Source organism: Neovison vison, chromosome 8, assembly GCF_020171115.1.
Source record: "Neovison vison isolate M4711 chromosome 8, ASM_NN_V1, whole genome shotgun sequence".
NCBI classification, from domain to species: Eukaryota; Metazoa; Chordata; class Mammalia; order Carnivora; family Mustelidae; genus Neogale; species Neogale vison.
In genome coordinates this window covers 41,116,585-41,137,616 of record NC_058098.1, presented here as the reverse complement: position 1 = coordinate 41,137,616, position 21,032 = coordinate 41,116,585, and the positions used below count along the sequence as shown (strand labels likewise).

General features: G+C 37.4%; 1 protein-coding gene across 1 annotated transcript in view; it reads right to left on the bottom strand.

Moving 5' to 3' along the window:
- The window catches only part of MACROD2 (mono-ADP ribosylhydrolase 2), a 1,971,347-nt gene that overhangs the window by 67,269 nt on the left and 1,883,046 nt on the right, over nucleotides 1-21,032 (bottom strand). Inside the window, exon 14 of the mRNA XM_044263475.1 lies at nucleotides 7,388-7,465. Coding sequence (XP_044119410.1) covers nucleotides 7,388-7,465 — 78 coding nt within the window. The remainder of the gene's footprint in view (nucleotides 1-7,387; nucleotides 7,466-21,032) is intronic.

Genomic DNA, 21,032 nt, shown 5'->3' with positions numbered 1-21,032 from the left:
TGTTTACCATGGCTAAAAATAATCCAGTTTAAGAGCAAAAATTAAACCTAGATTATTCTGAATTTGATTATCTTCTAGACACCCTACATTTTTTTTTTCCTGGGGCCAAAAAAACTTATTACCTAATGTAAATTATTTCTAAAGTTATTTTTTCTTGCAGTTACAAAAGGATTGCAGTTTCCTTCTAGAAACATATAAAGAATTATGAATAATTTTAAAACTATTATTTATAGCTATAATAATTTTATAACTGTCACTGTTAGTATTGTAAACTGCTATCTTTCTCTTGTGTGTGTACATGTATATGTATATATGTATATATATGTGTATATACATATATATCTGTATATGCATACATATATATGTATCTGTATATACACGTGTGTGTGTCTTTGTGTAAGTGGCTCAATACACATACATACATGCACAAATATATAAATATATCCTGAGATCAAAATGAATTTACACTTTGATTTTGCTTTTTTAGTTCATAATTTTATAAGCATCTTACACTGTCATTAAAATTTCTTCAGAAGCTTTATTTTCATTTTATTTATTTATTTATTTTTAAAATATTTTATTTACTTATTTGACAGAGAGAGAGAGAGATCACAACTAGGCAGAGAGGCAGGCAGAGACAGAAGGGGGAGGCAGGCTCCCTGCTGAGCAGAGAGCCCCATGCGGGGCTTGATCCCAGGACCTTGAAGTCATGACCTGAGCTGAAGGCAGAGGCTTAACCCACTGAGCCAACCAGGTACCCCACAAGTTTTAGTTTTAAAAGATGCAGTATATTCCATGTTATGGATAAAATTTGGGATGTCTCCCTTTTTTCCCCATTAAACATAGTATTATTGCAATGAAGATTTTTATAAATATATGTCTCCCTATTCTTGGTGGGTGTCACTTTAAGACAAATTCCTAAAGCATAATTCTAGGGAAAAAGTATGAACATTTCATTTTTTATGAGATTTTGTCAAAATTGCTGATGAGGCGGTTATGTCTTTCAGTCTCCCACCGTGAACATGATTGGATACTCTACTCTCACCAGTCCTGTGTATTATCAATTCTACTTAAACTTAGCTGATATTCAAAAGAAGACACTGAAACCACGTTTTTACTTGCATTTCTTTAAGAAACAAAGATATAGGTCTTCTCTTCATATTAATGACTATATTTCTTCTTTTTTAAAAATTAAAAAAAAAAGATTTTCTTTATTTATTTGAAAGAGAGAGAGCGCAAGCTGGGGGAGTGGCAGGCAGAGGGAGAAGTGGGCTCCCTCCTGAGCAAGAAGCCCAGTGAGGAAGTGGATCCCAGGACCCTGGAATCATGACCTGAGCCAAAGGCAGACACTTAACTGACTGAGCCACCCAGGCATCCCAGTTCTTCTTTTGTAAGTTATAATTGAGTCCTTTGTCCATTTTCCTCTTGTTCTTTTTTTTTTTTTTTATTGATTTAGGAGCTCTTTTTTTTTTTTCCTTAAGAAAATTGATTCTTTGTCCTTTAGTCTGAGGGCACTTTTCCCAGTAGTTTTTCTTTAGAATTTGATTATAATCTCTATCATGTCAAAATGTGTATATTCAGATTTAGCCATTTCTCTCTTTCATGACATATATTGACACATGCACATGCATATAGCAGATATATATGTATGCCTTTTTATAACATATGTATACAATCGTGATCGTGCATTTTTATTTACAAATCAAAAAGCAATTCTTATTTCAAATTTTTTAAAGAATCACGTTTTTGTTCTTTTAGTCTGGTATTTTTAGTTTCATTTTTACATTTCATCTTTGTTCCTCCTGTAATTTAACTTGGTGTAAGGAATGAGGTTGGGATTCAGGTTATTTTTCCAAATGGCCAACCAGTTGTCTTAATGCCATTTGTGGAGTCATCTGTCTTTGAAATGTCAGCCTGAAGATGTGCTAAAATCCCAGATCTGCTTTGGTCCATTTCTGAACTCTTTATTCTGTTTCATTGATCGATTTGCCTATTCCTACAGTAGGACTACACTATTCATCATATTTCTCAAAGATTCCATATATTTTTAGTCTATTCTGTCATCAACTGAAAATAATATAACTGTGAATCCCCCCATTGCATTTCTGATTGGATTTGATTCATATTGTATCATTTGGCATATAAAAAACCATCATTATTATATAAACTCAGGGATTTAAATTTTTATTGAGGGTTTTTGCTAGAATTCTAACTGGATAGCTTCTAAAATAGTTTCTTATATTTTCTTTTTCTTTTTTTTTTTCACATAGTTTTCATTTATTTTTCCTTATTATCAGAGAAACTGAGCAAATTTCATGTCATTAAGAGCTGTTGGCTTACATCTTTGTTTTGTAAAATATCTAATCATGTATTTTAATCATTTTTTTCTATCATGGACTTTTCCATTTTGTTTTTTTTTTCCCGATTTTTTTTTATCTTATATTTTCTTTTGATGTTTATTTCCCATATATACCTTTCTTGACTTTATATTTTTAATATTTATTTATTTACTTATTTTAAAGATTTTATTTACTTATTTGACAGAGAGAGAGAAAGAGAACACACCGAACAGCAGGCAGTGGGAGAGAGAGAAGCAGGCTCCCCGCTGAGCAGAGAGTCCAAAGAAGGGCTTGATCCCAGGACCCTGGGGTCATGAGCTGAGCTAAAGGCAGATGCCTAACCAATTGAGCCACCCAGGCAAACCCTAACTGTATTTTTCAAACATTTACTATTTTTCTTTAAGATTTTATTATTTATTTGAGAGAGAGACTGAGTAATAGAGAGAGAAAGAGAAAGAACACAAGCCAGGAGGAAGAGAGAGAGAGGGAGAGGGAGAAGCAGACTTTCAGCTGAGCAGAGAGCCCAATGAGGGACTCAATCCCAGGACCATGAAATCATGACCTGAGCTGAAGGCAGATGCAGAACTGACTGAGCCACCCAGCACCCCTATTTTTAAAAATTAATTCAACTGGTTTTTACACTTAATAAATTAACCTAATTACATTTCCTATCATAATTTTTGCCTGTGTTTCTGTTAACTTATTTGATATATTGTGCTTTTCTTACACTGCTACTTAATTTTTTTATTTGAGTTCTTGAATTACTCATTCTGTGGTATGAAATGTACCAGGAAATTGAGAGAATAAGATCTCTTCCTTTAATTCTATTGTGATTTATTTCTATTTGTGATTATCATCAAGATTTTCAAAGGTATTCTTAACCCTAACTTATATTGTCAGAATCTATAGCAGAGCAGGATTTTCAGTTTTTGAGTACCTTTATTGAAATCAGCATTCTGTGCAACCTTCCCTGCTCCCCACCCTAATCTTTGCTTTATAAACTCTGACATTGATACTTCCTTCCTTTTCTTACCCTCCTTCTCTGCCTTTCTTCCTTCCTCTTTTAACTATTCTCTAAAAATGCAACAACATATAGGAAAGTGTACCAACAACATAGAGAGTTCAGTTAAATAACCAAAAGCAAATAGAAAAACTATATATCCTTATTGAGACTGGATATCCATCTAGTCCAGAAACCCAGATCATGGGCCAATTAGAACCTCCTCCCTAATCACCAAAATTTAATCAGCAACCTAATCAGAGTAATCACTACCTAGATTTTCTTTATCATTTTCCCAACTCAAGTATGTCTTTCTAAATAGTATCATTATGTTTTCCTGCTTTTTAAACTTGATATAAGTGAGACTGTACAATATATGTTCTTCTGTACCTTCTTTAATTTAACATTATCCATATTTGAGCCTGTAATTTTAGTTTGCAGTTTCCAATGAGACATTGGCTTCCTCTTTCTATCTATTCCTCTGTATGCATGTTATCTTTTCCCTCTGATTATTTTTCAATTTTTTCTGTTTATCACTGAATTGAGTAAGTTGATGACAATGGGCTTAGTTATAATTTCATTTATCTTTCTTGTGCTTCAGGGTCACAGAACTTCTTGAATATATGGGCTCACAGTTTTCATCAAAGTTTTGAAAATTTTCAATTATTTTTACTTCAAATTTTTTTTCTGTCTCCCTTCCTATGCTTTGCCTTCAGAGAGTTCAGTTTATATATATTGGGCAAGGAATTACCTTTAAAGTTCTTCCAAGATCACTGATGATCTTTTCATTGTTCAATTGTTTATTCTCTCTGTGTTTCAATTTGGATAGTTTCTATCGCTACATCTTCAAATTTGCCAACCCTTTCTTCTGCAGTGACTAATCTGCATTATTACCATCAAGTGCAGTTTTCATTTCAGACATTCAGTTTTTCATCCCTAGAAGTTCAATTTGGGTTATTTTATCCCTAATGTCTCTAGTGTGGACAATCTGTCTTTTAATTTTCAGAAAATATGGAATACAATTAGAACTTTTAACATTATACTATCTGTGCCATTAATTACACTATCTGTATGATTTCTTTCTTTTTTTTTTTTTTTAACATTTTATTTATTTATTTGACAGACAGAGATCACAAGTAGCCAGAGAGGTAGGCAGGGGTTGGGGGGAAGCAAGCCCCCTGCTGAACAGAGAGCCCGATGCAGGACTCAATCGCCGGACCCTGGGATCAGGACCTGAGCCAAAGGCAGAGGCTTTAACCCACTGAGCCACCCAGGTGCCCCTCATTTCTGAGTTGATTTCTATTACTTGAGTTTTCTTCTCTTATAGGTCACACTTTCCTGCTTCTTGTCAAGAATTGGTATCATTAGTACTCATTTAGACTTACTGAATAGTTACCATTTACCTTGTTTTTAATTCTTTTCTTTCATCTTTTTCCTTCTATCTGAGATCAAGACCCTCCTACCCAAAGAAAACACCAAAATTGTCTGTTGGTGAATTTTTCTTTTCTTTTTTTTTGAGGGGGGCTGAAATATTCCTGATTAACTTTTATTCTTGAAACACACATTTTCCTTGAGTATATAATTCTTGGTTGGTAACTATCATGCTGTATGTCTTATTATTTCCATTGTATTTATTAAAAGTCAGCTATCAGTCTAACTGTTTAAATATTGCTTTTTAGATGTTCTATTTATCTTTGATTTTCAGCAGTTGTACAATGATGGGCCTACTTATGGATTTATTTTTCTTAGAGTTCAAAGGGCTTTGAAACACATGGCCTGATATCCTTCATCATGTAGAACATTTCTCAGCATAATTTTCTGAAATATTTTTTCTGCCCAATTCCATCTTTCCTTTCTGTCTGGGACTCCAATTACATTTGTTATAGACTTTATCATTTTTTCCTCTGTATTTGTTCCCTTTCTTTAGTGTTTGCTGTCCTTTTTTTTCTCTCTACTATTTTTTTTTAATATATTCTTATGACTTAACTTCCAGTGCACAAATTCTCTTTCATCTGTGTCCAAAACATAGTCAAACTGTGAATCTATTCATTGAATTCTTCATTTAAGTTATGGCATCTTTCACATCTAGATTTTCTTTTTTTTTTTTTTAAGATTTTATTTATTTATTTGACAGAGAGAGAGAGAGCATGAGTGGGAGGCAGGGGTAGAGGGAGAGGGAGAAGCAGACTCTCTGCTGAGCAGGGAGCCTGACACAGAGTTTGATCCCAGGACCCTGAGATCATGACCTGAGCAGAAGGCAGATGCTTTAACCAACTGAGCCACCCAGGTGTCACTTTCTTTTCTTTTGTGTTGTTTTGTTTTGAATTTCTATTTTGCAGCTAAATTTTTCAATCTTGTCTTTATCCCCCATAATAGTCAACAAAATTATTTTATATATTATGTGTATAACTCTAATATTTTTAGACCAAATGGCCTGTTTCTCTTGATTGTTTTTATGTTTCCTTGTTTTATTTTTTTCTGGCTATTTTTCTGTGTGTGCTGGACATGCTGGAAATCATGTTAAAAACTCATTTTTGTAAATGGTTTGAAACCCACAACACTCTTTTTTAACTTAGTAAATGTTTTACATTTGTTTTTCTCAGGTGCCAGTAGGGACTAGCAATCTGGGTTGATCTTAATTTAATTTGAGGATTGCGAAGATTCAAAGCTGGGCAACAGTCTTTCAGAAAACTGGTCTCCTGCTGGTTCATTCTTTCTGCTACGATACATAACTTTAGGGTTTCAATACAAAGACCAGGGGGTTTAGCATGGTCCCTTGCCCTTTTCAACGGCACTCTGGATGGATACCTTTTGTAGAATCAGCAAATGACTTAAGATAAAAACAGCTTCAAGTTCTGAATTCACATCTCTGGATATCTGTTTTCTCCCAGAATGTAGCCTGAAAATTCTTCATTATCTTGTTAGCTCTTTGATGCCTATAAACAGACTCCATAAATTTTTTTTTTTCGTTTTTGGTGCAGCTTTTCCTAGTCATCTTCAAGGAGAGTAATGGTTTAAGTTATTTAGACTTTCATTGCTGAAAGCAGAAGTCTCTCCTCTTTCTTTCTCATTTTAAAACAACATATATTTTTCAAAGATAAAAGCACACATTTAATTAAGATATTCTGATACTAATTTTGAAGCAATTATTTCAACGTTTTCATACATTTAATGAGTCTCTTATCACACATGCCTTTCCAAGTGTGCCTTTCTCAGTCTTGACTTTTTCCTTCCTTTCTATATTTATTGTTTTTGCACAGGATTTCTGCTAGTTTGTTCCGGAAGAATACTTGGGTGGTATATTTTCTTAATCTATGTATCCCTGAGAAAATATTACTCCTGACTTCATGTATGAGTAATAACTTCACTAAATATAGAAACTGTGTCCTTTCGAGCAATGGAAATGTTATTCCATTTCATCTAGTATTTAGAATTGTGGAAGAAGAAAGAAAGCTAAGGAAAATCTGATTTTGTTTGCAACCTGATTTTCCTATATGCTTTATAAGCCTTTCTTTATCACTGATCTTCAGAAAGTCCATGAGGCTTTGTAGATTTCTGTTCCTGTTTGAGTTTTCAGTACTGTTGTCTATAAATACGTGTACTCTTGTGTTTTGGGTGGAGAAACTGGTTTACATTAGGAAAACTACTTTTCTGTTATTTGTCTAAAGATTGTTTCATTTCTGTTTGTTGTAGTCTCTCTTCTTTGTATTCCAAGGATATGTAGATTTAATCACCTAGCTCTATTGTCTATAGGAGTCCCATTTTTCTCATTATTATCATTTCTTCATTTCTGTAGTTGCAAACCCAATGCCCATAGAGCTTAGGCAGGTAACAAAAATAAAGTCAGCCTGGTACAAAAATAGTGAGTGATGAGGATTGTGGAGAGCAAATTTCCTTTCTAAACTTGGCAGCTACCAGTCACTTGACATTCATAGCTAATAAAATATTACCAGATACCATTTTTCCCCCAAAAAAACTAAAATCTGTTTTTTAAAATATAATGTTTCTCGGAAGAAGAAAACAAATAAAAAAGGACCTCACGACTTACCATTAGGTTGATCTTGGTCACACACAGAATGATCTGTCACTTCATTGTCTTTTACAATATTGTCGTCCTTTGCAGAATCTGCCAAAACAAATAAGCAAAACCTCTAGTCAGCACTTTTAACTGCAAAACAGAGCAGCTGCCAGCACTGTCATGATATATCTATCTTTGGGGCATGGAATTGATTATTTTTAGAAAATACCCTTAGAATACTTAAATATTTTTATCAATAACTAAGCTAATCCTAAAGTACTGCAGAAGAGGTCTTGTACAAAGTGTACAAAGGTAAGGATGATAGAAATTTGGTTGGGTTATCTTTTTGCAACAAAGAAGAAAATATAAGCAGGCCTTTATGCATTAGTGAAAGTCCTTGGAGAATTGTGAAAAAGGATATGAAAGGAAGGCATAATAGAGGAGATTAAAGGAATATCAATTTTAATGTTCTTAATGCATCCATTACTGCAATTGTTCATATATGGGAGCCTTGAGTCCTTGAAAGAGCCAGATGTAGAGTTTTGAAATCCAGCTGTAATTAAGTTCATCTTCCTGAGGAACACTACCAGTAGAACAATAGCAAAGGGGAATGCAAACCTTCTGTTCTGTGCAATTTCATCCTCTCCCTCGTATAGTACATTTAAATGTGAAATCAGTATAAGTTCACGTTTTATTTTTTTGTTACAGGATATACTTGCAGGAAATAACGTGGCCAAATAGGTTTCAGTGACCATGGACTCTTCCAAGGCTACACGGGATTCCTTGTTGGTTTCTGAGGGCTCTCTGTAGGCTCTTTAGAAAGCCATCAGAAAGAGCATGTGAATGGTCGGTGGGAAGACAGAAAATGGGCCTTTCATTCATTCAAAAGTATTTATTAAGGGCCAACCCTATGCCAGATACTTCTTGCGGCTAGGGAGTCAATAGTGATTGACTCTGCTCTCATAGAGGTTACAATCTAGGGGATATTTTTCATGCAGCTATAAGAGTGGGTAATCTAAAGATATCTAAAAGCCATGACCTAATACGGTAGGCATATGGCCATGGAGCACACTGGGGATGGCAGACTGAGACCTCCATTACAAATGGGTTCTCTACTGAGTTCACGTTGCTCCACTGAGCTGTCACTCTGAACAGAGCTGAATAGATGGAGTCTCAAATCCTTCTTTCTTTGTGTCCTTATTCCTTTTCCCTCTCTTCCTCCCCCAACAAGGAGGTCGTTTCAAACAATGCAGTTTGGAATATTATGAGAAAGTTTGTTTCTTGAACCTGCCACAAGCAACATTTGATGGACAAGTGAGAAACCTGGGTAGTTAACATATGATTCAAATTTAATAACCAGTGAAGCAAGCATACACCCAAAGTGTATGATTTTAATTAACTGCAAATAATTCCCCCAAGGCAAATGTTTAATTATCTGCACAGCTTCTTATTTCTTTCTGAGAGTGACAATAAGTTTCAAAGTCCAAATTTGGAAGCAAAACTGAGCATAGATACATTTTCCAAACTGTTCTCTCACTCTAGTCAAATTGTTTTAAACCAGTTCCCATTAAAACATGCCTTTTTAATTTTGGCTCTAACATGTCGATTTTAAAAAACAAAAACAACAAACCTTGAATACTTTTGTTCACATTAAGACTGAAAGTAAACAATGATTTTAAAAAGTTACTATATGAATCAGGCTCAATTTTAATTTTGAAAATTTTACTTATTTATAGAGAATGGCATCATTTGATATGCAGGCTTGGGCAATACTCATTTCTCTCAACATTAATGTTTTAAGATTATCCAAGATTTTTTTGCATGTAGTTAAAATGTGTTCATTTACACTCAACAATAATTCATTATGCTTTATAATTTACATAAACATTATGTTCCATGCATCAAATATTATATAAAAAATGTCTTTTAAAAAGTGATTTACATTGGGTTTATGGATTTATGGTCTAATGATTCACATAAGATGAGTGAAAATACTTGAAAAATTAATCTCTGGACTGTCACCAAAATCTGTCTTTCTAGCAAATTAATTGACCCTTCAGTTTTAATTTCCTTGGAGAGTTGTTTTAACATTGCTAAGGTGCCTTCAGATCTTATATGTTCTAATCTATATATAATGTTTTGTTGAATCTAAGACACCATCAATTGTCATTTTCACTATTAACTTCGTGCAGGTAGGAAAAAAAAAATGCTACCAAATGAACCTTAGTACCCTATTAATTTATGAATGTGTCCTAATTTTAGAAATAAAATCTACAAAGGAATATATATATATATATATGTATATATATATATATACATCCTAGACATATAATGTTTGAGCACATTCTCTGTGGACACAAATACATGTCTTTCTGTGATGCCAAGTATTTCCTATCAACCTGACCCATCACCAAATCCACAAGTGCTTTTGTTTTGTATTTGAAATGGTTCCACTTGCATATACAACAATAAAACAGGATAAAAGCTAGAAGCCCATGACAGCATCCACACATGACCATGTGGTTATGAGATTGTTTCCACTGAAGTTTCTCTCTTTTCAAAGGGCTCTTTGAATTCCTAGTCACTTGAACTTTGGCAAGACTGGATATGGTCCTGAATGTTTTAAATCATAGATCTTATTATGTTAGACTTAGTTGTGGGTTTGAAATGACAGTGGAGCTTTTCTGACTAGGAGGTGATGAACACTGCACTGTATGTATATATATATATATATATAAAATCATTATTCATAATAAGAAAGAACACATATTGAGTATATATGGTCACTAAAAAAGCTTATTTTTCTATGTAAGTTCTATAAACTACCATGAAAAATATAATTGTATATACTAAATTCTTGCAGCCCCTCAAATTCATATTTTATTTAATTCCAAAATTTATCATTTGGTAATATTCAAAAAATGTAAAGGACTTACCACCTAATTCTGAGATTCAGTCAATGTTATTTTAATAGCAGAGAACTGGAATTAAATATATATGCAGACTGTGACTTTCAAAATCTTTAAGGTCAATGTTCTATTAGAAAATTTTTCAAATGCAAATATTAAGTCAAATGTTGGAGCCAAAGTTCTAAAGATAGATTATCTTTTAAGATTAACAAGAATAAAAAAGAACCTTCCATACAGTAAAAAAAATTTTCTCGTTTAGAAAGTTGAAAAAGGTTTAAGAGTAGTTAAAATAGATTAAAATTTTAAAAAACATAAATTCTAAAAAGCAGGTAATTTTTAATGTAGTCAATTACACCATGTCTATATAAAACAATACAAGTATAGATTGAAGATGTGATGATAAGCAATGAAACTACTGCATTTTTAAAAAAGATTTTACTTATTTGACAGAGAAAGAGATCACAAGTAGGCAGAGAGTCAGGCAGAAGCAGGCTCCCTGCTGAGCAGAGAGCCCAATGTGGGGTTCCATCCCATGACCCTGAAATCATGACCTGAGCCAAAGACAAAGGCTTAACACACTGAGCCACCCAGGTACCCCACTATTGCATTTTTAATAAACATCTAAATTGTAAATCAAAATAGGTACTATCTCTTTTGAAAATGTCCCCTTACAATAAAAGTTCTTAACCTTAATTAAGAACTTAGTTCTTAACTCCTAGATATATTCTAGAGGAATAAATTGATATGTAAAATGTGTACATATATTGTCATATTAACTTATTTAGAAGGAGATAGTTTCCATCATATTTTCATAGGGACCCATGACCCTGACAAGACTAAAAATAACTAGAATATTTATATCTTAATGCCAGTGAAACAGCCATTTTACAAAAGGTTTTTAGGATTATAATTGAGAAGCAGCTACAGAATTTGATGCCCACTCCATGAATTCATCAATGACAGCACTTCTTGAATTCTTTTTATTATTTTTTTTAAAGATTTATTTATTTGTTTGACACAGAGAGAGAGGGACAGAGAGCACAAGTAGGTTGAGCGGCAGGCAGAGGGAGAAGGAGAAGCAGGCTCTCTGCTGAGCAGGGAGCCTGATGTGGGGCTCAATCCCAGGACCCTGGGATCATGACCTGAGCCGAAGGCAGCTCTTAACCAACTGAGCCACCCAGGCACCCCACTTTGTGAATTCTTAAGGTAGATTTGACTTGCGAAAAGAGCTAAAAACATATACAGGTATGTTTAACAAATGAAGAGGACAATCCAGCTGGTAAACAACATTTTGGACCAAAATTTGAAATGTCTATAAAGTATAAAACCGAACGGATGATTAACTGCCTTTGAAAATATTTTCAAGTTAGAGGATGTACAAAATCCATCTAGTAAGAAAGGTAACCCCTGACTACTATGGAGAGTTGAGGTAGGAGGTCACTTTGGTATAAAAGTTCCAAGGGGTCTGAACAAAATAAGTGTTACGTACAAACACCTATGCCTGAAATATTTGCTCTGTAGCCTGTAAACATTCACCCACGAGTCTCTTACCTTGCAGAAACCACAATCACCTGGATTTCCTCTGGTTCTTGTAAACTGATTCGATTATACCAAGCAAAACATTTATCCTGGCCTGCTCATTTGAATCGCTGGTTTATTATGTGAAGCAATTAGAATAAAGTAGTTTTTCCTCCATCTGAACAGTATGTTTATCCACCATAAACTAGCATCTCCACAGCTGATTATGGTCTCATTGAAGCTTTGCAGGGACTATTCCTCTATATAGGAGAAATGTATCCTGCAGTACTTTCCTAGAGTATTCAGAGGGCAATGGTCTAAACTATGCTCGGTCCCAGTGCAGCTGGACATACAAGGCTGATCTATATTTACCTGTAAAGTTACCAGGTCGATAGGACAGGACATTGCCCTAAACATTGGGAGGCCAGACTGAGCTGTGGTCGGTCATTTGTCTTCATTGTGCAATCATTAACCCCCATTAAAATGGGGCCAATTATTCCCAAAGTTCTAGAATGCAACTACTAACCGTCTCTGAGGCAGGGCTGGGAAATCTACCACCATGTACCACTAACTTTGTTTCTATTAAAAAACACACACCAGATTCCAAACAGTAACTTGTGTTAACCAGCTAATTCCTACATTGGAGGGGTTATTTTTCTATAGGTTGTTACTGAAAATACAAGCAAATAAGAGGGCCAATCATGATGGATGGACGCTGGCTTGGGGTTGTGATCCTAGATTCACAATACCAAGCTTCGTAACTCTAGGAAAACCCATTCACCTTACAATGTCTAGGTTTCTACACCTAGGAACTGAGGGTGTTGAGCTAGATAATCTCTCTCAGTACCTTTCAAGGCTAATCTGCTGATTTGTTCAAATTATCTCTTTGTTCTCCCATCCAAGTACTAACCAGGACAACACCTCTCTGTAAACATTCAGGCTTCCCTTGTTACCTGCCTACCTGAGTTGGACTCTTCTCACTCTGAGATTTTTACTATTAATAAAATAAAGGTTAATGGTGGGGGAAGTACTGCTGTGTGACATCGGTGCCACACTGGCCATCGTTAACTCTGTGACTTGACGAAGAGTCATCACAGTGTCTAACAGAACAGCTGGATATGAAGCCAGGCTGGACCATGATGGAAAAAGAAATGCTTAATTACCCTTTTCCATCAAGTTAATTTTTCCCCCTTGGCAATGTAAACAAAGGCAAATCTGTTCTTGTTTCCAGTTGTCTGTGACCTGCTATCCTTGACCTCCATCCTTCTGATTCCTTTCTGATTTTGCCTCCCTCTTTCTTGCTAAGCCTTGCACAGCCAGATTTCTTGACATTCCCCTCCCCCCTTTTTTTTTAAATCTGACCAAACCACAGGCATGAAGAGTAGCTATGGTTCTAGGTAGACACTGAATTGTAATTCTATTAAAATGTTCATCTATAAATCAGGGAGTGTTTTATTTACACTTTTTAATTCAATCTGATAATGGAAAGTCTTTGAAAGAACATTCCTTTTGGAGAAGTGATAAAGGCTTTCTGGACCCTAACTCTGGGGCAGAGTCACAGACTGGCCTTTACTTCTCAGTTATTTTATTTTGTGGAGAAGCTGAGGCAGTAGACAGAGTCTATCCCCATATTCATAAATGCTTCAACTTCTGGGCTCAGGTTCTTTTTAGCCAGATGCTTGGGGAGTGCGGCTGGGATGCCAGGGATGCAATACTGCTGAGAGCCAGAAGAATTTCCTACGTTCCTAATGGACTGAGTCAAAACTCACCCTTTTGGAGCAGTCTTTATTCGAGTCTTATTGCCCAAGTGATGTAAAGGGACGTATTTAGAAACTAACACAAGCATTTGAACCTTTCATGGGAGTTATCCATTTCATGGGAACTTCAAAGACCTGGATGACTTCTCCTTAGCACTTACTTGCTCCTCCTATCTAGAAGGACCCACAAACCCATCCAAATGAAAATGGATGTACTTACTTTTCTCAGTTATTTTTTTTTTCAGTGTTCCACTAGGCTACTGAATACAATTCTATAGTATGAATGGCCTCAAAGTGGTTCACTCTGTAGACCTACCACAGGCTAGTTTACCATTGTATCTATTATTGGATGTTCAAATTAATCCAATTTCCTGCCATTCTAAATAATCCTATGTTGTTGTGCTATTGGGTATCCCAATACTGGATTCACTCTACTCTTCTTTCTCTTATATCTTCCCAGCCCACGCCCACCTCTGAGGTCTAGAGAGTTTAGATCTCTCTCTATCTAAGCCTCGTGGTGGAAAATGCCCCATCAATATCGCACTGGGCTCCTCCTGAGATCGCAGCAAATGGTTTCAGGAGATGGGTTCCTTTCTGAGACTCTGAGGGCATTTTTCCTTGGATGAACCAGAAGTATCCAACAGATAATACCCAGCTAGAGACTCCCCAAAGGATTCAGGAGATACGACCTGATTCCTTAACTCTTTGGGAGACAATTCTGAATGTGCTCTATACTTTTTAGAGAAATAGAGTCCCAGTTCCCCTCATTCATGTACCCTCTTTGGGCTGTTCTCTCCCTCCATTTCTTACTGTGCTTCCTAGAACCACCTCTCAAATAAACCATTGGCCCCCATATCCTCGTCTGAGAATTTTGCTTTTGGAGACTCCAAACCAAGACAGCCAAGCTAGTCATTAACCTGTCTCCTACTACTCAGCAGCAAAAATGTGAATGTTTACCTCATTCTGATTTACAACCTTCTTGTGCCATGCTGCCTTTACTTAGGGAATGATGGGGAAAGTGCCTGCCCCCTGACTAGGGAAAGTTGGGAAAAGAAGTTGCCATGCCTGGCACCATATAATTCTAAAAGCTGGGTCACAGATGATTGGTGAGGGATTGGCCCTGGGTAGTCATCTGTGGGTTGGCCAATAGACCTAAGGGTGGTCTGATAGGACACCTCCACCTTCCACGAGAGAATTAATATTCGATTATGCTGAGAGATATCTGTTAGTTCTTTAGGAATGTATTAATCTGGGAGCATTTGATGGTAAAATAGGCCAAGTTTCAAAGCTTTGAGTGGTGTAAAGGCAGAGATTCACTGAAAGAGAAGGGAGGAAACACAAGCTGCTGACAGGGTAGAACAAAGAAACATTATGAGTCATCTAGTGGCTTTAGAAGAGTAGAAAAGGGAAAGAAGGTAGTAAGCTTTTGATGCTCCTTGAGTGGACAGCTATTTGAGGAATTACTGAGAACCTGGAGGAACTGCTTGAGCTGGTGTTGCCTCCAGAGGACCCAGTCCTTGGGGTTGCTGAAGTGGTTTACTTCCTTGCTGACTTTCCTTCCAATAACAGTAACCTCAGTCAGTGTCGCTTCTGCAGAACTTGGGAGAGTTGGGCCTCACTCCCTTTGTAGTTCTTGCAAATTTGTTATCTAATTTTAACATGTACAGATACATCAAACATCTCTAAAGTGCTTTTTACAAACACTACTTTAGAAGCATGGCATTCTTTTAGATCCATTTTTTTAAAACACTCACCTTTATAGGCATTTCAAACGTACAGCACCCCCATGAACCTTGTACACAGATTGAAAAATACTGAACCAAGAAACTTAGAGAAAGTTAAAGAGGGGAACAGCCTGGTCATGCAGAATAAAACAAGTTCAGTAAATTTCATTTTCTGATATGACCCTGGTGGGGGAAAAATCAGGTGACATCTGGTATTACAGGAAATGGGGTGTATAGAGGCATTGGTATGATGAAGGCAATGTTTTGCCTCATAAACTGAGAAAAATGTGTTAAAACAAAATACTGCAAAATGTGATTTTAAGAGGGTCTTGGGAAGTATACTAAGGATTCACTCAAAAGTGTTCTTTTATTTCCAGGAAGAAATAAATAATATAATAATTTACTTTAATCTACTATTATTTTATACTAGATTTAACTATGAGTTCTAAAAATAATTTTAATAGATTTTTCTAATGTAATGACCAACTATATTAGTCTTCTTGGGTTGCCATAACAAAACACCAGAGACTGAGTGGCCTAAACAACAGAAATTTGTTTGTTTCTATCTCTGGAGGCAAGAAGTCCAAGATCAAGGTATACTAACTGATTTCGTCTCAGATGGGGGCGCTCTTCCTGCTTTGCAGCAGGCTGCCTTCTTAACTCTGTTCTCACGTGGACCAGCGTGTGTGCAAATGGAAACTCAGAGATCTCTCTTTCTTCCTTTTCTTAAAAAGGCCACTGAGGGCTCCACCCTGGAGACCTACTCTAAACCCAGTTGTCTTGCAAAGGCCCCCATCTCCAAATACCATCATGCTGGGGGCTAGGACTCCCCATTGGATATTTCTATTTGGGGAAGACACAAGCATTCCCTCCATAACACTGACATGTGCATTTCTGTGTTTGGGTGACTTATTTAACTTTTTTTTTTTTTTTTTAAGGTTTTAAGTAGTCTACACCCAACGTGGAGCTTGAACCTATGACCCCGAGATCAAGAGTCACACGCTCCACTGACTGAGCCAGCCAGGCACCGCTCAGTTTTGAATGTGAGCTATTCAAGTTGATACTCCTGTTGCCCCTCAGAACTAAGTCTCAAAAGGAATGTGGAAAATGGAATCTTCCATAAATTTTAGGTTCCCTTTCCCCATCCTAATTCTCTGGAGTTAATTTTCACTGGTCCTTCAACTGTATCAAGGAGTCACAGTTTGGATGGCACAGATAAAGTCATGTTAAGGGACTCTGGGGTGATATCCAGAACAATAACTGGCATTGGACTCCACAAATCCGAATGGACATATCCACTGGGGCAGGGTCCTGGAGCCTGCTGGTGGGTCCCTGATAACAGGATGGCCGTAAGAGTTCCCTGCAAAGAGGGGAGTTAATTCATGACTTGCCAAACACCATGGAAATATGTTGACATTTTAGAAGCATCTGAAGCAGGCCTAGAGGGAACTGGCAGATGACTAGTTCTGCTTATACTACAGAACTATCGTGACAGTTTTCAAAAACGATAGTGAGAACAGGTTACTAACCAACAGTCTCTGATGTTCTTATATTGGTGGGAAACAATGAGAGGTAGCTTTATTGTTATAGACCAAAAGATCTACAGTGTAAGGACTGAATAACCCTCCAACACACATCTGTGGTCACTTCTTGTTTTGTGGCCTTACTTGATAAAACACCACTTGCAAACAGGATCAGAGCCAATGTCAGATTAGTAGTATGTCTGTCTGGAACACTGCGTCCTACTCAGGCCAGTGTCACAACCCTGGCCCCTCTGCTGTGCTCACACTTGGGTTCTACTGTTCCTTACATCACTGGTGAGGAAGACACATCTGATGGAGGTGACCGAATGAGTAGCTGCAGCTAGTGGCCCACTGGCTCTTTGTGTTGTGAGATGTAAGGGGACATCTGCTCCAGAATAACCACTCTGTCACTCATCGTTCCCACAGAAGCATGTCATCCTTTTGGGACTTGAAACTTCTTCCTTTGGGGACTTCTAAAAATGCTCTTCTTGATCTTCTTGGAAGGATCCTGCTTGAGGTCAGTTTGCTGTAATGACTTAATAATCAGGTGGATCTGGGGGCACCTGGGTGGCTCAGTGGGTTAAGCATCTGACTTGTTTTCGGCTCAGGTCATGATTTCAGGGTCCTGAGATGGAGCTCTGTGTGGGGCTCTGCGCTCAGCGGGGAGTCCGCTTGAGATTCTTCCCCTCTGCCCCTCCCCCTACTCTCTCTTTCAAGTACATAAATAAATCAATAAAAAAAATAATCAAATGTGTCTGATGTCAGCTGAGAATAAGAAGAGGTTGACACTGAGCAGAAACCAACAGTGGGGGAAGGACCTTAATGAAACAGGGGATGCAGGAGAGCCTTAGGGCAGCTTACTTTTCTCCTCAAGCTCAGACAAGTACAAAACAGGTCACTTCAAGGTGAAACCTCTGTTATTTAGGAGGTACAACGTGGGGAGGGGGATGCTGAATTACAGTGCATGCCATTTCCATCATTGAACACTTCCAAAAATGGTTCATGATTTTTGAGGAAAAAAACCCTGGAATTGTCAACTTTTCATTGAAGATAAATAAAGAAAAGTGCAACATTCATGAAGTACACAGCTTGCCGTACTGTCACAAATGGAACATCCTCGTGTAACCAGCACCAGCTCAAGAAACACAACAGACGCAGCTTCCTGGCAGCTCAGCTCATCCCCCCTTTCAACCATCCCCCTCCCCCTCCCCAAATCACCACTCTGACTTGCGACAGCATTTATCTGTTGTCCCTGTTTTCAGACTTTATATAAATGGAATGGTACACAATACATGCTCTTCTCTGTCTGGTTTCCTTTGCTCCATATTACGTTGGCGAAATTCATTCATACGGTTGCTTGGGAAAGTGAATTTTAATTACGCTAGGAAGGCTGGCCAAGTCAATAGATCCTTCAGTGAATCTTACTGGAAGAGTGAAAATAATGTGTTTTTTTTTTCCTTTTCAAATATCAAACATTCACTGCTTCCCCATACTTTGCCTCCTACTTATTTTTTCCTTAACCACAGTAGTTCTTAAGTATTAGCGTGCCCTGGGATCCCCCGGAGGGATTTTTAACGCACAGGATGCTGGTTGCCTCTCCCAGGGCATCTGATGGTGTAGGTCTGGGGTGAGGCCTGAGAGATTGCTTTTCTAAGAACATCCAGGTGATGCTGGTCCTGCGGCTCCAGGGACCACTCCTTAAGAACCGCCACTAAAACCTACTGCATTTGTGAACCAAAGCCCCATCTGCGCGCATGTTTCCTCTGTAGCTAAGTCAGCTTGCACTCAGAGGAGGATTTTAAAAATAAATATCCTCAGATGGACCACCCACAGATTTTCCATTGCAGGGAGAGCAAGCACCTCATACCTGGTGAGGAAGGACACAGCTCCGAGAAGGGCTGAGTCTGTGAGAGGCAGATCAACAGTGAAGCTGGGAGAGCCATTTCAGACACTTCCTTTTTAACAGCGGATATACTGAATCTTACCGCTAAAAATCCGAATTTCCTCGAAGCTTCACATATACCCAGAAAAATAAAAAAATCAAACAAAACAAAATAGAATGAAAACAAAAAACTTGCTCGAGTGTCAAGAAAGGCCCGGGTCATATCACAGCTGCTTGTATTAAATCCTGCAGGCAAGAGCTCTTAAGGAATCAAGCTTCAAGGGGCTCCTGGGTGGCTCAGTGGGTTAAGCCTCTGCCTTCGGCTCAGGTCATGATCTCAGGGTCCTGGGATCAAGACCTGCATCCGGCTCTCCGCTCAGTGGGAAGCCTGCTTCCCCCTCTCCCTCTGCCTGCCTCTCCGTCTACTTGTGATCTCTGTCTGTCAAATAAATAAATAAAATCTTAAAAGAAAAAAAAAAAGAATCACGCTTCAAGACTAAAGTGAGAAGCCATCACTGCAACTTATTTCCTCACAAGCTAATTCTAGACACTGTCCAATACATTAGCCACTAGCCGCATGTGGCCTGTGAGTCCTTGCAAGGTGGCAAGTCTGAATGACATGTTCTGTAAATGCAAAACATGTAACTGAGTCATACAGACTCAGTACAAAAAAATGCAAAATATATCATTATTAATTTTTATTTCAACTTCACAGGAAATTATTGTATGTTGGATATAATTGTTAAATAAAATATATTTTTCTTATAATTTTTTTGAGGTTTTATTTATTTGAGAGAGAGAGTGTACATGCATGGTGGGGAGGGGCAGAGGGAAAGGGACAAGCGCTCCCCGTTGAGCAAGGGAGCCCACAGTGGGACTTGATCCCGGCACTCTGGAATCATGACCTGAGCTGAAGGCAGATGCTTAACCAACTGAGCTTCCCAGGTGCCCTGTAAAATATATTATTAAAACAATTTTCATCTTTTTTTTTTATTCCTTAATGTAGCTACTAAAAAAATGTAAAATTATATATAGCTCATATTTATCTCCATGGGACAGCATTGTTCTAGGGAACTTAGTATTAGCTTGAGTTAGACAAATAACTAAAGACATGTTCACGTGAAGACTAAAGTTATGAAGATGGGAAACTGCATCTTGCCATAGGATGGTCTATCAGAAACTAGAAATTCTAATTGGGCTTATAGAGAAGCACCTGCAAATGTTAATAGGGATAGCTGAGGAGAAGAAGAGTCTAATTAGGGATAATCAGAGAGGATGTTCTGAGAAGGAATTAGAGGAAGAAAGAGAATGATAAATTTGTAACAACCACCACACTAAAAAACTATTTAGAACCCAACAATATTTAATAGTTGAAAATTTTTGCTTTATATTGATTTGACCCAAACTTCTTAGTGTGAAATTCGGGGCTCTCATTTAGTGACTAATTAATGAGTGGATGGATGGATCTATCATGATACCATGTGGATCTACTCATCGTACCTAAAATAGGTTGTCTGATGTCCAGCTCCCACTCTTTCATAGATGCTCTTCTCAATAAGAATAGCTTCTTTCTAATTTATTACCTTTGTGCATCTTTCAGATCCCAGCTCAAATGCCATATTCTCTACCCTCATTTCACAGATAATCCCAAGCTAAAGACGCTCCTTGACTCCCAGCTCCTATAATATGTTTCAGTGTAATCCTTCCTTGGTACTTGTCATGCTTTGTCTCATTGGTCAGCTGTCTTATATGCTAACTATGTGGCCTCAGACCACTTACCTCCCCGCACCATGCTTCTCTTTCCTGGTCTGCCCAATGCAATGACAGCTGCATTTATATCTTGAGTGAGAGTGGAATGCATGAAAACATGTAAAGTTCTTAGAATAGCACCTGGTGTATAACAAGGGTTAGATAAATATTAGCTGCTACTATTATTGATCTCGCTGATACTGCCTATGTAACTAACACCTACATATCTCCTTTTTCTGTCTAGATTATAACTTCCTTAAAGGGCAAGAACTGTATTTTCTTCTTTATATTGCAGAAAGTCTTAGAAAGTTAAAACCCAGTAAGTATCTCTTAATGGTGATAAAAACACCCATATATTTTAAAGCCTCATGTTTTAAGAATATTTTATCCATTTATTTGAGAGAGAAATGGTTGGGGGGGAGCAGAGGGAGAGGGACAAGCAGACTCTATGCTGAGTGCAGAGCCCTATGCACGACTCAATGCCATGACCCTGACTGAGACCATGACCTGAGAAGAAATCAAGAGCCAGGTGCCCAGCAGAATGAGCCCCAAGCCCTCAACACCCATGCTTTTTAACTGCTACTTGGTACTTTCTCTAGGCCAGACTGTGTAC